Raw genomic sequence first — 16,745 nt, forward strand, 5'->3', positions numbered from 1 at the left:
TGTGCACTGCAAATCTTAAGCCTCGTCTTCTGCGGTGGTATTATATCCTGTTATCCTTCCTATCAAATCATGACTATAGCTACAGCCTTGCAGAGAGAAACAACAGAACCACGATGATAGACAATGATGCCACGTGAGAGGAAGAAGGCTCCAAGCCCCAAGCTGGAGCTTCACTCCATAAAGGGAACCCGTCTGCTAATCAGATTATTTTTCAGGGGAAGCCAGTGTGTGGCCTCACCATTAAGAAGGTCAAACAGGGTTAGAAGACACAAAATACCCCAGAAAGAGTCCCATAGGGAAGTACAGCTCACCATGACCACCACCATTTTATCTGGATGAAATCGGGCAGAGATAAACATCATGAGTAGAGAAAGAAGTCTTAAGAGGGCCATCTGCCCCTTCGTCAGGCTGGCTCGTGGAAGAGCAGGGCGCTGGCATCATGACCACGTCCAGGAGAGCAGCCCAGCCAGGCACTGTACCCTCAGACCTGGAGTGGGGCTGGGGTGGTGAGGAGCACACGCAACAACTTCCTTCCGTTCCCTGTGGGCTCCAATTGCTCAGGAATGCACAGTTTTAACCAGAGCCAGGATTCTATTCCTGATACTAAAACAAAAGAAGAAGGTAAATACAAACAGGAAACGTAAAGCAGTTAAGGTTGAAAGCATTGGCAGGGTCAAAACCCCTCAGTGTTTATCCCTCACCTCATCTCCAAGATGAAGTTCAAGCACTGGGTGGGGTGCACAAGACTCCTGGTGATCCGGGCCGCTAGCCTCTCCTGCCCGTGTCCTGCCATTCCACCTGCCCTTTCTGCTGCGAGAACTCTGGCTTGTCACGTTCTTGCACAAACCAGACCACCTGACACCTTCCTGTCCTCAGGCTGGTTCATGCTGCCCATCCCAACACGCACAGCAAGACTTCCCTGACTTCTGCCATCACTAGCGACATGACATCCCATGCCTGCCCCTGACTCCCATTCTGTGACTGCCCTATCTGTAGGGCCGTCTCTCGGACCAGCCACCGAGCTCCTGAAGAGTGGAGCTGGTCCTGTTTCTGCCATATCGCTGGTGCCAGGCAGGTGGCCATTTGTCAAGTGCGTAGTGACTGTGACATCTGTCTACTTCAGGCAGCAATTCTTCCATCTTTTGCTGACAGAAACCTCCTAATCATTGTTCCGGGGAAGATAGGGAGGACCAAGAGAAAGGGAAAAAAGTGAGCCACGTGTCCTCAAAGACAATGCTTCTTAACTGTGGAGTGGTGGGAAGGGAAGAGGGGAAGGAAAGATACATTTGGGATATGTTTAAAAGTTTGGGAAGGAAAAATCAGGAAAAGAAAGAGAAGAAAAAACAGAATATTCTTATAACCTCTCATTACCCTGTATGTGTGTGTTAGCAGTTCTAAGCTGTTCGAAGGCATCCAAATCAAAAAGGGAGTTAAATTGGGAGGCTTTGACAGATAAATCATATCTTAGGATTATAGTAATTATTATCTATGATATTAAATTATAATTGTATGTTGTATATGAACATAATATATGATGGTATGTAATATATAATATATGTAAAGCTATATAATAACAGCAGACACTATCCAGCACTTTCTACGCTCCAGGCAAAGTGCCAAGCATCGACGTACACCATTGCCTTCAATCGCTCCAACTCCATGTAGTGGGGTCTCCATATCCTATTTCATAGTGAAGAAACTAGAGCTTAGAGGAGTTCACTTGCCCAGGACCACACAGCTGTCGTGCCTACTTGTCTTGTGTAGATATGAACAGTCAGAGAAATCTATAACTTAGTAACTGAGACTTCCCATCATGGTGCATAAATAGGCCTGTCCAAAGAGTAGGTGTTCCAAAAAGAGCTTGCCAGGACTCCTGCTTTTTTACAAAAACATCACTTGTGTCTCAAACAGACTAACGGTGCCTTCCCAAAATGGAATGTTGCCCCCGTTTAGAATTGGGTTAATTGTAAGTGAATCGTAACAAGGGAATGGTTTCCTTTGAATCTGTCCCAATATGGGACAGTGCTTATAAATTAGGGAAAGTGCTTATAAAACAAAATTGAGATTTTATGTAACTATTTCGTGGGTCTGGAGAAAGCATTTATTTACAGAAGTACTTTGGGATTGCAGAATAGAGAGATCTGTGGCTCTGTCCTCATAGACATTAAAATAAAAGTACTTGAGAAGCTGGGTGAATACAAAGTATATTGTAATTGCTGTGGACACTGGACGGAAAGGTCTGTGTTTGGGAATCCCTATGACGGTGCAGTCCAGGACAGTGACACTTTATTCTACTTCTTTGCAATCACTGCTACTCCCATGGCACTTTGCCCACCACTTTGCTTACCCAAAAATACAAGTCTTCATATCCAATGACTTCCCAATTTTACCAGAATCCTCTCTCTGAAGGGGTTTATGTTACTGCATTTACAGAATTTCAATATCTATTTTTTCTATCCTTGGGACAGAAGCATTAAGCATCAGTAATGGGCCCTGAGGAGCGATGAGGCTGGAATAGGGTTATTTTAAGTCATTATTGTCAAGTTTATTTTAAGTTCATCCACAGCATGAGTTTTGCAGCCACCATAGGACCTAGTTGTCCTTGTCTTCCTTGCACTCTGCTCTTTCTCAGGTGACATAGGGTCCAGTTGACTGACAGCCTCCAGCATTCTGCTTCCGGAGCAGAAGGATGCGCTCTGCTCCTCCGACTGCAGACAGAAGGACCTGCTGCTGCCGCTAGCCTGCCCTGGAGCTTGTGCAAGGACTGGGTTGCGCCCCGGGCTGGAAAGCCTCCCACACCATCCCTGGAGCTCCGTGAAGCCTAGAGGATCCTTAATCACCCCAGTCACACTCCATGCTCATGCAGCCCAATCCACCCAACCCTGTGCTCATATATTGGTGGATGCTGTGGCACAGCGTCCGGATGCCCCTATCAACCAAGGGGTGGATTGCCTCCCCCAGACATCAGGAGCACAGCAGTCATTCATCCTTTCCTCAACTCCTTCAACTCACGAGATGTCCATCCCCTGAAGCCACGTCCCCTTCCCAGGGAAGACTGCACCCGTGACTGGGACAGCTCCAAGGGCCCTGTCAGCTGCAGAGCTGCCCCCTGGGGAAGGGGGGGAGACTGTCCTGAGACTGACTCAAGACAGTCTCCCCTCCCCCACCCCAGGCTCTCCTCCCCTGCCTTTCCCCATGTGGTGACCCCAGCAACTTCTCTACACTAATGCTCATCTCCGGGTCCACTTCCACAGATGCCCAGTCTATGACAATACACAAATCATGGGTACCACGAAAATCAAATATTTCCATTCAAACCACATTACGTTTGAACTTTTTCTCAAATGTAGAGAAATGACTATGTGATATTCTTAAATACCAACTTTTCATCCTTCTTCCACTTTTACCAAGTGATTTGTTCTTTCATTCAACAAATGGGTTGATTTATCCAACAAAATATATTTTGTGAATCTATTGGATGTTCTGCCTCAACAAGCACATTTGCTGGACGTCAGCTTTCTTGAGCATGGGGCACAGTGGAAGGGGACAGACAAATCGCCCAGCAGCGCCAGCGAATTAGTCCACAGGTGCAGAGGTGATGGTTAGCCACATCCAGAGAGACAGGCAGGCGAGATCGACATGCCCCAGGGAACCCTTCCGTAGAGAGCACGAAATAGGAAAGGCAGAGCAGCATGGGAGCTCCTGGCAGGACTCACGGGTGACATGGAGTTTAGGACGGATGCAGCGAAGGCCGCAGCGAGGGAGGCCAGTGAAGTGAGGCCAGGACAGGAATGCCATGCAAAGCACAATGGGCATTTTCTTACAGGTCTGTGGAGCCCTTGAAAGTTAGGTACAGAGTAGCATGACTCTATTTCATGCTTAAAATGTTACCTTGGTAACAGGACAGAGTTTGAGTCAGAAAGTTGCGAGACTAATGCAGGGAGACAGGTCAAGAGGGAGCGTTAGTGACCCAAGGGTGAAGTGAAGGAGGAGAAAGGAGGTGAGGAGGACAGGAAGCTGTTTAGATTATCGTTTTTTATGATTTTTTTAAATATTTAATTTTCTAGAAGCTTCAAACTTACAGAGAAGCTGCAAGAACAGTAAAAGAATTCTTACCCCGTGGTCTTATTCTGATTCTGTTGACTTATGCCAGTAATGTCCTTTTATCCAAGGATCCATGTGGCACCAAGTTGTCTCATTCCTCTGTTTTTTCTCAACCCAGGGCAGCTCCTGTCCTTCCTTCACTGTCATGACCTTGACGTTGTTTAAAAATTATAGCCATTATTTCATAGAAAGTCTCTCAGTTTGGGTTTGCCTGAAGCATCCTTGTGAACAGGCTCAGGTTACGTATTTCTGGCCAGAGTGTTACAGAAACTTTGTTCTTTTCTTCGCCACCTGTTGGGTGGCCCATGGTGTCTATTTATCCCATTCCAGGTGGTGGTAGCTTCTCCCCTTGGTACCTGATACACACTTTGTGTGATGGCACCTGTAACTCTGTAAAAATCCCTTTCTTCACCTGCTCTCACCTGTCAGCTTCAGCAATCCCCTGATGTTTCTTGCCTCCATCAGTGCTAAGATGGCTTCCAAAGTTCCTATGGAAACTTTCCTTCCATGGTTTCTAAAGTCATCATTCTTTTTGTGCCTGTTTATTAGTTGAAAGGAAGAGCTTTCTCTTCTCTCCACTATGTGTGTGTGTGTTTATATCAGGGTAGACTCACGGGCTCCTATTTCGTTTAGGACTAATACCCTTTGCTATCCTTCTGTGTTTTGAGGCTGACAGTGTCCCAGACTCCGCTGGAGGAGGCTCTACCACACTGCCTTGGGTCTTTTGGCATGTTTCCATCTCCACATTACACAGCCCCACAAGATGTTCTAGGTTCTTCTTTTAATTTCCATCCTCAGCTCTAGAATCTGCCATTTCCAAGAAGTCCTAGTTCCTCTTTGTGGAGGTGGTTTTGGAAACCAAAATCTGGGTGCAAGGTGTGTGTATTGTTCCTGGAGTATCCCTGCTCCAGGCCCTTCACCTCTTAGGGGACATGGACTTGCATCCCACTGTCCACCTGCAGCCACAAGTCACAGCCAACACAGAACCCTTGAGTTCCCCAGCTCACAAATTCATAGCTTCTTTGGTCCCCCATATCTTGGCAAAAATTCACAAATGATATCCACTGAGTGTTGGGTATGAGTCCAACACAGTTCTGAAAGCTTCATATGCCCTAACTTTTAATCCTCACAACATGCCTATTAAGGGATACATTGTGATTGTCATTCCCACTTTGCAGATGAAAAGATTGAGGCATAGAGGTCTACATCTCAGAACCTGTCCGTGACCCACTCCTGCCCCTTCGGCCCACCTCAGAGGTTACCCGGTTGCAGAGGTCACAGGCAATCCCCATCTCCTTTGGAGGGCATGCTCTGGTCACAGGTGCATACCTAACCCATGTGGGACAGTCTGGATGCTCTTGGGAATGAATGTCTTGAAAGCAACTTCAGTGAGGACAGGGGTGAATGGATAAACAGCCCAGCTCACCCTCCCAGGGGACAGTTCTGAAGTGTCTGCCACGCACCAGGCCTCAGAGGGTCCTTCGTGCGCTAGAGGCCCAAACGCCCACAGTGGTAACCTTGTCATTAATGTACCCGTTACTGGCTTTTGTCCTTTTTCTGAACAATGACCCAGGGAGCTCCTCCTCCTACTCCGGGGGTCACTGCACCCAGATGGTTGTCTTGGAGACCACTCGCACAGGAGACGGTGAGTGCACTGCCCAAAGTCACACGGGTACCTAGCGATGGAGTTAGAGTCTAAACCCAGGCTGACTGCCCCAGACTGCAGCACAAAATCACCAGGCTGTCCTGCATCCCATTCACCACTTCTCAGACAGAATAGGATTCATTCTGACTCCTCTATTGCACACACCGCATTCTCGCCATCCTTCAGCCCTATGATCTCCACGCACCCTAGCCTGGACAACTGTTACCCATGAGTCTGAGTCAGTGGTCCTCATACCAAGGCATGTATCAGAATCTCCTGCAAGCTTTTTGAAACACGGGTTGCTGGACCCCTATCACCAGGGTTTCCAATTCAGTAGGTCTAGAGTGGGGCCAGGAATATACAAGCTCCCAAGTGACGTGGATGCATCTGTTCCAGGGGCCACAGCTTGAGAACCACCAAGCTAATGACCACCACCTTTTGCCTGCCCACGGAGCAGCCCACCTGGTGTCCCTGCTTCCACCTGGGCCAGACCCACCCCTTCAGGCCCATTAAAGCCGATGGCACATCTACTTGAAAACCCCGCGGTTCCTCTCCCTCCAGTAGAGAGTCCACTGCAGATGGGATGACCCTGAGGGCACTCGGACTCCCTCAGATGGCAATCCTCACACTCACCCTGCCCCAGCCACCCCACTCCTGCCTCTGCCCCAGACACCAGACTCCTTCCCAAGTCAGGTCCTTTGTATCCACTATTTCCTCTACCCGGAGCATCCTTCCCCCTAAATACTAACGAGATAGCATTTTCAGCACATTCAGATCCCTGCTCCTATGCTCGCTTCCCGCTTCTTTTCCTGCACCTGCAACAGTGCTGGCACATGCAGAGGACACTCCACTCCATTTTTGGACCTTTGTAAAAGAAAATTAAGGAGGGGGAAGTGGTGAGAGGGTGGTAGAGTTAGAGTGTGTCTTGCCTTCAAAATGGCTCAGTGTTTACATGTAGATAAAACCTAGAGGGAGACTGGAGACGTCAAAAGGAACCGCTGGCAGCCACCCACTTGCAGAAACTGCTGACTTGTGCCCTGAAATACACGTCTAATTTAGTGAAGTGGCTCACTAGAGCTGCTGGGCAGGTGGAATGTGCTCTGATGGACTTAAGACACCCCTCCTTCCCCGTGTGCAGTGGTAAACACATTTCCATTCAACCTCAAGTGCTCACGTCAGTGATCATGGCATTACAGCCTGGGATTTTATACCAACAAACAACTGCTAACTACATGGACATGTCTGTCTTCCATGGTTCATGATGCAGGACACACATGTCATCAGCCCCCTGGCTGGGCCTTCCATATTCCTCCTTGGTGACCCCTCACCCCCACTCCTACACACCACCCATCTATGCTGTGCATCTTTCCAGGGCAGCCCTTCTTCTGATGCAGACCTGGCACTGCCACTCAGACAAGAAACCCTCTCCTGGCTTCCCGTCATGTACTGCCAACGCCCAGATGCCGTAGCCCCCCACACAGTGCCTTGCTCAGGCACTCCTCACCCCTTGAACAAACTCAGCAAGTCCTCAGAAGGTCCTGGCCTGTGTCTTCCATTCTCATCAACAGAACTGCAGGTGAGAAGGATCTTCTAACAGACAGGTCTCTGCCCATCTTTTCTGCCCCATCTCCTGACACTGCCCCCATGTCACCCTGGGTGTGAAAATACCTTCGACTTCCTAGAGCAGGTGCTCCTTGACATCTCATCCCTCGATCCCCTCAGCTCCAATCTCCTTCATCCCCATCACCCTGACCACCTGTCCTTTCCCCTGACCCACCCTGCTGGGGGGTCTGTAGTGGGACCGAAAGGCCACCCTGAGCCTCTGTCCCCCACCCTCCCCATCCTCAGAAGCCCAGGCAGACTGAGTTTCCATCTTCTGTTCTCCTTTGGACCTAAAGATTATTCTACTAAGTACACTGCAGGGTACTTGGAGTGTACAGCCGGGTCTCTCTCAGGGGCTCTAAGACCCTGACAGGCAGGAACAAGTTTCTGTTTACTGCTTGTGCATCCAGCACTGAGCCCAGAACCAGTGTACCTTGTAAATGCAGGTGCTTTTCATCCATGGCCAACAAAGGAACAAGCAAAATGCACAGCCAAGTTGATCGCACACGCCTTCTGTTTGTGCAAATGCAAACTATATGTAAAAAGTATGTGGAAAGATGTTCAAATTTCCACTTACTGTTTTTATTTATTTTTTAAAGATTTTATTTGTTTATTCATGAGAGACACAGAGAGAGAGCCAGAGACATAGGCAGAGGGAGAAGCGGGCTCCATGCAGGGAACCCGATGGGCTGATCCCGGGATCATGACCTGAGCCAAAGGTAGACGCTCAACCACTGAGCTACCCAGGAATCCCTCCACTTACCATTTTTAAAACATTGGGTGGCATTAAAGGAAAGTTCACCAAAAGCGTGAAGTAAAAAGTCTGAGCACCTGACCCCAAGGGTTCCAGTCCTGTGGTGGCTTTCCTTCCAACTTTCCTTCTTTTCTTTAGCAAACACAGCACCAAATCTATTCAATTCTGGAGTTTGCTCTTTTTATTTAAGATTGTCCCTCCTAGTACTTTATGCCTTGCTATCTTATTTCTAATGACTTAATTATATAATATTGAGTTGTCATAACGTCTATAACCACTTCCTTTCTTTCAGACACTGAGCGGCCTTCCACGTCTTTGTTGTACAACAAGACATAAAATAAACATTTCTGTTTCTCTTCTTTTTAATGACTTTCTTAGTGAAAATTCTTAGGGATGGACTATTACCCACATAGTACAGCCCCTCTCACGGCTCTTGGTATGTGTGGCATGATTGCTTTCTGGAAGGATTCTAGCTGCTTGCAATGTGAAGTCTCATTTTTGTTACAGTCACTCTGTATTCATCTACGATCTTATTCCAGGTTCTCAGTCTGAGCTCCTGGGACGTGAGAACTGCCTCGTGTCTTCGCATATCCAGAGCCCGAAGAGTAATTGATGCTCAACAGAGGAATTGAATGTGAATTAATGAAATAAATGAATGTGAATGAATGAAATGGACTATGAATTTATTGAAAAACTGTACTGTCTATATGTTGAATATAGTGCAATCTGTATTTTATATGTTTTTATTTGTATATATAATAATCATATATAAAATACATATATATATGTATTTTATACATATGTATTATATATATGTACATAATGTGAAAGAATCATCCAATCTAACTTGTCCATGTACACCCGGAACCCAAGCCAACAGGCAGAACCGCACGTAAGTCAAGCCGCCCTCAAGCATCTCTATCTCGTAGTCAGTCTTCTGGAGGCAACTCCATAAACTTCTTCAATAGCTCATTTTAATGATAACGATGGCTAGATCAAAAGGCTATTTGTTTCCTTCTCTCTACTAAATGGATAGACCTGTTTTCTTCCTGCTCCTCCTTCTGCCCCTCCCCCCCAATCTACTACAGCAGTAAGATTTTTCTCTAATCTTAATAAAAATGTGAAAACTTCAAGTCATAATATAATTATAAAATATTACATGAACTACAAGCTAAATAAATGAACAATTTTTAGAAGCCCACCGTTCAAAGCAGGGTGTATTTCCTGGAAGAGTCTGAAGGAAGTACAGAACCTGGGTGTGGGCTGAGGCTAGCTGCTGCCTAACTGCTAAAAGGTGGCCCCACTGTGAGGCATTTTCCCAGGCTGGGACTGGACTCCTTAGAAATCCAGAACTTCAATCCTTTATGAAAGCTAGATTAGGGATCCCTGGGTGGCGCAGCGGTTTAGCGCCTGCCTTTGGCCCAGGGCGCGATCCTGGAGACCCAGGATTGAATCCCACGTCGGGCTCCCAGTGCATGGAGCCTGCTTCTCCCTCTGCCTGTGTCTCTGCCTCTCTCTCTCTCTCTCTCTGTGTGACTATCATAAATAAATACAAAAAAAAAAAATTTAAAAAAAAAAAAAAAAAAAAGAAAGCTAGATTACTAGAGATTAAAATGTAAAAACCAGAATAACAACTGGATTGTTTGCAATGAGAAAGAGCATCAGGGAGCTGCTCGGTCTGCTTAGCCATGTTCTGTGGGGCAAGACACAGCAGGAGAGCCAAGGAGCCCAACAGTCTGTGTGCCAGCCACACAGGTCCTGTGTGCCCCAGTGCAGCGCAGGGCATAGGCACAGGTGTGTGTGCTCCCCGTACTGCCAAGGACACAGGATCTGAGCTCCAGTAGACCTGGGGTAGTGTATCAGAATGCAAGAGAGAGAGAGAGAGAGAGAGGTCACTATGGAAATGACCTCAAATCTAGTTTAAGTGAGAAGGCTTTTATACATTTTATACATTTATACATTTTGTCTGCTTAGCAAGTATATGTGATAAATTATATGCAACAAACTTCCCAAATGACATTCAAACAAGAAGAATGTCACCAGTAAAAGCACTGCTCTGATGGCAAGAGGAGGACTGAGTGCTCTGTGACTGGGATATTCTTGACACTTTTGATACATTTTTTCATTCATCCCATCCCCACGATGCTATCTGCTCAGCTAACACAGTGTTTTCCAACTTTTGCATGTTAGTGAAAACACAACCCTTGGGGCCCATTCCCAGGGCTTCTGATTCAGTGAGTCTGGGTTGGGCCTGAGAATTAGCATTTCCAACAAGTTCCAGGTTAACAGTGATGCTGCAGGGCCAGGAACCACACTTTGGGAATCACTGATCAAATCCATTCATCCATTCCAAAGGCACTTGCTCCAACCCGCCAGGAGCCTGGCACCAACGTGAAAAGATAAATCAAACGTGATTTTGCAGGAACTGGTGTCCACTGAACACTCTGCCAAGGCCTTCCTTACACCTTGATTTGCTCCTTTACAACAATCCAACAATGTGGGTATCTTCCCCCATATTTTACAGATGAAAATACCACAGCTGAATGAGATCAGGTGCCGTGCTCCAAGCCCACGGACAGGTGTCAGAGCTGGGATTTGTCTCCTGGATGCCAAGTGGCCATTGGATAGCACACTATCTGCTTCTCTGACAACACTGAGCTTACACACAGTATTGTTGTCAGTGTTTTGCAGAATAAATAATAAAAAAACAACCGTGATGTCCAGAGAGGTTAAATAACCTGCCCAAGGTCACCCAGCTAGGAAGTATCTTAAAACTGGATCTCACTTTGATGTCAAAGTGCTTTTCACACCATATAAACCATTTTTCCACGCTGTCTCTAGATCAAGATCTATGTTAATTGGATCCAGGAGAAAGAATATGAACCCAGCTAATCAGAGTGCACAGAGAATGCATAGTTCTTCCAATGCTTCAGTTAACTAAGATGCATCTCGTGCATTCACTTATTCAAGGCTTTTCTGACAGCTGTCAGCCTGCTTTCTGCCCTAAGTCAGCACTGTATAATGCAGTGTTTCCTTGATGATTCAGGATCCTGCATGCCCAGAACCATCCTTGGGAATAGTGCTCATTATTGGGAAATGCCCGAGTGGATGCAGGAGATATAGGCAGCTGGATCAGATTTGGGGGGAGGGGCACAATTACCAAAGATGGATTAAACTCTATTTTAATCATTGACCTCTTCTGTCAGTGGAATGGAAAAAGGCCCCCGAGCTGAGACCCATCAAATGTTTCCATTAGATTGGGTTAAAATTAATCAGGTACACCCCAATTCGTGCAAGCAGCTGACAAACTTCATGCAAACAGACTGTATCTCTGCCTCTGTGACTTGGCGAATCGCAGAGAATGAAGGTCTCCCTGACTCCCATGCACTGTCCTGTTACCCCGTCATCAGGGAAAGAAATGAGCTGTATAATTACCTTTTGAGACATGATTCATCCTTGCTCCAAGGGTGCAGACCTGTTTGATGCTATAAAAGCAGCTCCAGGCCAGAGTGCAAATGTGCAGTGTCTGCCTCATCCCAGGCTGATATAAGCACGAGGCGCCCCGAGGAGATGACGGTGCTCCCCACGTGCGGCCTGGCTCTGCTGCTCGGCGCAGCCCTCGAGTTCTGCACTGCGGCCCCCTCCGTATCTGCAGCCGCCCCCAGGACGACCCAGAACAACTACCACCTCGCACAGGTTTGTAAATCTTTACGCAATTCCCTCTTCCTCCTCCTGCCCTGGAAAACCTACGAGGGTGTAAGGAGAAATCAAGGGAAAATCTGTTACTGTTTTAAGGTCATCTCACAAATGCCCTGGAGCCCAGGAGAGGCTCCATCCTGGAGGTTTAAGGCCCATGTCTGGTGCACTAGGAGCCCTTGTGGCCTGACCAAATAAACAAGTAGCTGGGTAGCTTGCTCCATAAGGAAGCTGAAACAGCTTGCACAAATACATGCAAGACAAAAAGATAAGGAATTTGAGGAGTAATGTCGGAATAAGGCCAGAAAAATAAAACCTGAGGTGTAAGTGCCGCACACACAGGATAGGTTGTAAACGTAGTGCTCAGCTTCCTGGCGGTCACAGCAGAAAGATTTCCTGTGTTCACGCAGTAGCAAACAGCTCCAGTGTTGAGTGCAAATGAGATCAAAATCCAAAGTGAACAAGGTTTGTCCTGGGTGCCTACCTGCTCCTCACAAGCCTGTCCTCTCTAAAGCATGTTTCTAAGTACCTTGCTTACATACTTTCCTCTTTGAAGATCTTTCTGAACTGGTTGGAAAGGATGGGATACAAATAATTCACGCTAGAATTTTTGCAACGATTATGGGACTCAAAATGATTCAACATCTATTAGCTCCCAAGTGAGTTTTGCACTGAAAGGAAAGAGGCAATCTGTAATCTAAGGAGACATCCCTAGGGGCACCTGACTGGTTCCATCGGTAGAGTGTGCGACTTGATGTCAGGGTTGTGGGTTCAAGCCCCATGTGGAGTGTAGGGATTACTTTAAAATCTTGGAGGAAAAACTGTCTAACGATGGAACTCAACATTAGTGAGCAGTGTGCAGATGAGATGTTTTTTGGGCCAGGGCCTCTCTCTCAATCATCTGTCAGATGTGAGCGCATCTAATGATTGCCAGCCTAGCCGCCACAATGCTTTCCCACCTGCCAAGCTACACTGGGCAGTGCTTCGGTGGTTGCACTGCAGAGCTGATTTGCACGCACTCACACTGACTGTTTGCACGACCCATCCATCCATTCTGATGAGTCAGCCCCCACCATGCCTGTCATTAAACATTTTAATATCAACCCTGCTTATAATCAAGGTAGCAGATGCCGAGAAGAGAACTGCTAAACTGCACTTCCTTTGATTTGAAGCCATTGTTAGATAAACTAAATTCAAGATAATGTATCTCAGAATTCCGAGGTATATTTCAAATCGTGTTTCGATGGTATCATGTTGTAGTTTGGGGTCCTGTCTCCCCACCTATAATTATCCATCTGCTAGCATCATGCCGTTCTGACTGAGAAACTATAGCCTTTGTGACCTCTGGAAGGAGGGTCATGCTGAGGCCAGAATCCATGCGAGAGAGCCGAAGACTATGATTCTAGTCCCAGTCCGGACAAACGATAGTCATCGGGCTAAACCAGCCATGCATATTCACCTACATGTCATTCACTGCTCCTGTCCCACAGTGGTGGAGTCCCGCAGCACTGCAAATACTACCACCCTTCACAGGGAAAAGTAGCTGGCCCCCGAGCAGTCTATGCACGCATAAGACCAGAAGGTCTCAGGAAAGGATATGCTTGCTAGGAGTATTCAGGAAGAATGAATGGAATGCTGAGGATCCCTTACTACTTCTGCTCCAAAGTAAGTTTGCCCTTCTTGGGCCCCCTCACCACTTAACTCACAGAAAGATCTTCAACCAAGGGCCAGGGAAACATGAGAAAGGCACCTGCTCCTGCAACAGCCCCAGCCACCAGCTCTGCCAGGAAAAAGGCATCCTCTTTGGCAGGCTAGAGTGATCTGGGAAAACCTCTAAAGTGAGTCCCAGGGACTAGAAAGAATTATCCCACCCTGTGGTTTGTAGAAATACAGCAGCCCCCTCCCCCATCTGCTTCACATCGTTTCAGTTATACACAGTCATTCCTGGTGGGAAAGTGGATGGTTCTCCTTCTAACATATCAGAAGGTGCATTAGTAGCTTCACCCACTTCAGGCACCTGCCACATCACAGCACCCACGTGGTTCCCCTGTCACATCACAGCACCCCATCATGCATTTGCCACATCATAGTGCTCACATTATCACCTCATATCATCACAAGAAGTGTGAGTACAGTAAGATTTTTTGAGAGAGAGCCCACATTCACATAACTTTCATCACAGTACATTGTTATAGTTGTTCTATGTTATTATTAGTTATTGTTGCTAATCTCTCACTGTGCAATTAATTTATAATTAAACTTTACGGTATGTACATAAAGGAAAAAAACAGTGTTTACAGGGTTCAGTACTATCTGCAGTTTCAGGCACCCACTGGGAGCTTTGGATCATATTCTCTGTGAATAAGGAGGCTTCTATATGTAACCACCTTACAACACAACAAATGAAGCCATATGAAAATATGCAGTTTAAGTTCATCCGTTCAATGATTATTTACTGACAGCTGATGGTGTGCTCTGTGCCAGAGTCTGTTCGAAAAACTGGAGAAACGTCAATGAACAAAACAAGTCAAACCCTGTTCTTGCGGCACTTACATGGGGATAATGGAGGTGTGAGAGGGGAAGGTGCTGGGAGGAGATAGTCAATCAACAAGCACCCGAGATTATTTCAAAGTGATAAGTGATATTGGGAAAAATGAGCCAGGATGATAGTGACTGGGACAATGCGGGCGGGTGGGGGGGGAGGTTCACCCAAGTAGTTCAGGAAGGCTTCTCTGTGGAAGTGATATTCGAGGTGAACCTAAACTGTAAGAATGACCCAGTTGCATGACCCTGAGGGGCAAGGAGCCTGGCTATTTGTCAGGCTGGTGGTGGGAGCTGGGAGAACATTCATGGAGACTGGCTGGGTTCCATAGCCAGGTGGCCAGTGGACCAGGGGGCCCGCGAGCCAGGGTCAGGATAATCAGCTTCCACATGGCTCCCTTCTTTCCAGGGAGAACAGACCATTTCTTGCATCTACAAACATGAAACAGGCAAATTTTCTAAATGCCATATGCTTCCTCCCAAACTCACTAGCACAATAATCTACACTTAAAAAGATGAGCAGATTTTTAGTTTACGTACTTAATGTCCACTTGTGTTCTTTAACTTCTGTTTTTCTGATGAGCATAAAGGCTTTGAAAATTATGACTAATAAAACACTTAGTCTTAAACCAGAGTTTTATTCTATTTTTATTTGCATTTAAAAACCAGTAATATAAATACAATATTTAAAACAACATATAGGGACACCTGGGTGACTCAGCGATTGAGCGTCTGCCTTTGGCTCAGGGCTTGATCCCAGGGTCCCAGAATCAAGTCCCACATCAGGATCCCTCCCACCTCCCTCCCTCTGCCTATGTCTCTGCTTCTCTTTCTGTGTCTCTCATGAATAGATAAATAAAATCTTTTTAAAAAATGAAAATAAATAAAACAACATATAACACCTTGTTAAACTGTCCTTAAAAATCATGTAAACTTTCATCATCACATTATTATAAACTTGTTATTAAAGATAAAGATTAAAATTGAAAGCTTCCAAATACAGACTGTTAAATCTAGAAGTTTTTACTACCATTTTACTTTCTGTGCATGAAAAGATTTTTAAATTATTATGTTTGGTTCCTAACTTTGTCGCTGATTATGATTGCATGAGAAAAGTTTTATTTTTATGCTATTTTCATAAACATCACCTTAAAGAATTACAAATATTCCAGAATATAAGTAAGGTATAATTTATTTAATTGCTTCCTTTGCTGGATCCATAGATTATTTCCACATGAACAGTGTTGCTGTGAACGCCTCTGTACACCAGCCTGAGCTAAAGGATATTTTTTTCAGCACAGATTTCCAGAGGAGGAATTAGTATGTGAAAGGGTGTAACACATTTAAAATATGCCAGCCACTCAAACATTTTCACACTGAGGACCTTCCTGGATCCTGCGCTGGTATGGTCAGTAGAACAAATGCCAACCTCATGTTGTAGATGAGAGCCCTGAAAACATGTGAAGGGCATTGCCTGAGCTTGTTAGAAGCTAGGATTCCTCACACAGCATCCCAGTCTTCATGATTCCCTCACTGGGACTCAGCAAAAACAGAAGGAAATGTTGAAGAAATGCTTTCTTGGACTTCACCTTGTTTTGAAGCACACTTGACTCAGTTTAAGTTCTTAATTCTCAAGAAGGATGCCAGGAACACACACTGGATGAAGAGCTGTTGCTGAGGAGCTGGGCCAGTAGCTGAGACTGACCCCCTGGGTTTCCATTATTTCACTATCTCAAACCCAAGAGCCAACCCTAACATCCTGTAATTTTAAGAACCAAGAAGTGGGAAAGGTGAGAGCAAATAGGATGACTCTGGGGGACCTAAAACCCTTGACCCCCAAAGCCAACAGGGCCAGGCATTGAGCCAACAATACCCAAGTGTTAGAATGAACACAAATGCAATTCTCAGTGCTCATCAAAGTGCCTCCCTGAGTGTCTTGAGTCTGGAAAGATGCTACAAGCTTGTCAAAAACGTAGGCAAGAAAGTTCCCAAATAACTTGGGCTCTTAATACTCAGAACATCTGATGAGTCTTCAAAGAAGAAAAAGAAAATACTCATATTTTCCCTGAAAGAGAGGAGCCCAAATATTAACGGAGCATGTACTCCAAGTCCAGAACCATGGCAGGTACTGTTTTAATCCTCTCTTTTCTGGCCAGACTGAAACCTTTCAGCTGTAGGTCTAACATCTTCTGCATGTTTTAAAGAAAAAAAAATTTATTGTAGAATTATATATGTCCACAGCAGGAAAATCATAAAACGTAAGTAACAAGAAAAGGATCATCCTCAGTTCGATCACTGAGATAAAACCACTACTCATCCCTTCATCTGTGTTTCTCAAAACACCTTGCTCTGACTCCAGGGTGAGACCGGGGTGAGGAATGCTAAGGATCGTAACCTGCCTGT

The 16,745-nt window shown here is 45.9% G+C and overlaps 1 protein-coding gene across 1 annotated transcript in view; it reads left to right on the forward strand.

Annotated features, from left to right (window-relative positions):
* The first annotated feature begins 11,675 nt into the window (after window positions 1-11,675).
* The window catches only part of MMP20 (matrix metallopeptidase 20), a 48,854-nt gene continuing 43,784 nt past the window's right edge, over window positions 11,676-16,745 (forward strand). The window contains exon 1 of the mRNA XM_026006704.2: window positions 11,676-11,801. Within this exon, the coding sequence (XP_025862489.1) occupies window positions 11,676-11,801 (126 nt within the window). The remainder of the gene's footprint in view (window positions 11,802-16,745) is intronic.

Source organism: Vulpes vulpes, chromosome 12 (assembly GCF_048418805.1).
Source record: "Vulpes vulpes isolate BD-2025 chromosome 12, VulVul3, whole genome shotgun sequence".
In the NCBI taxonomy this organism is placed as follows: domain Eukaryota; kingdom Metazoa; phylum Chordata; class Mammalia; order Carnivora; family Canidae; genus Vulpes; species Vulpes vulpes.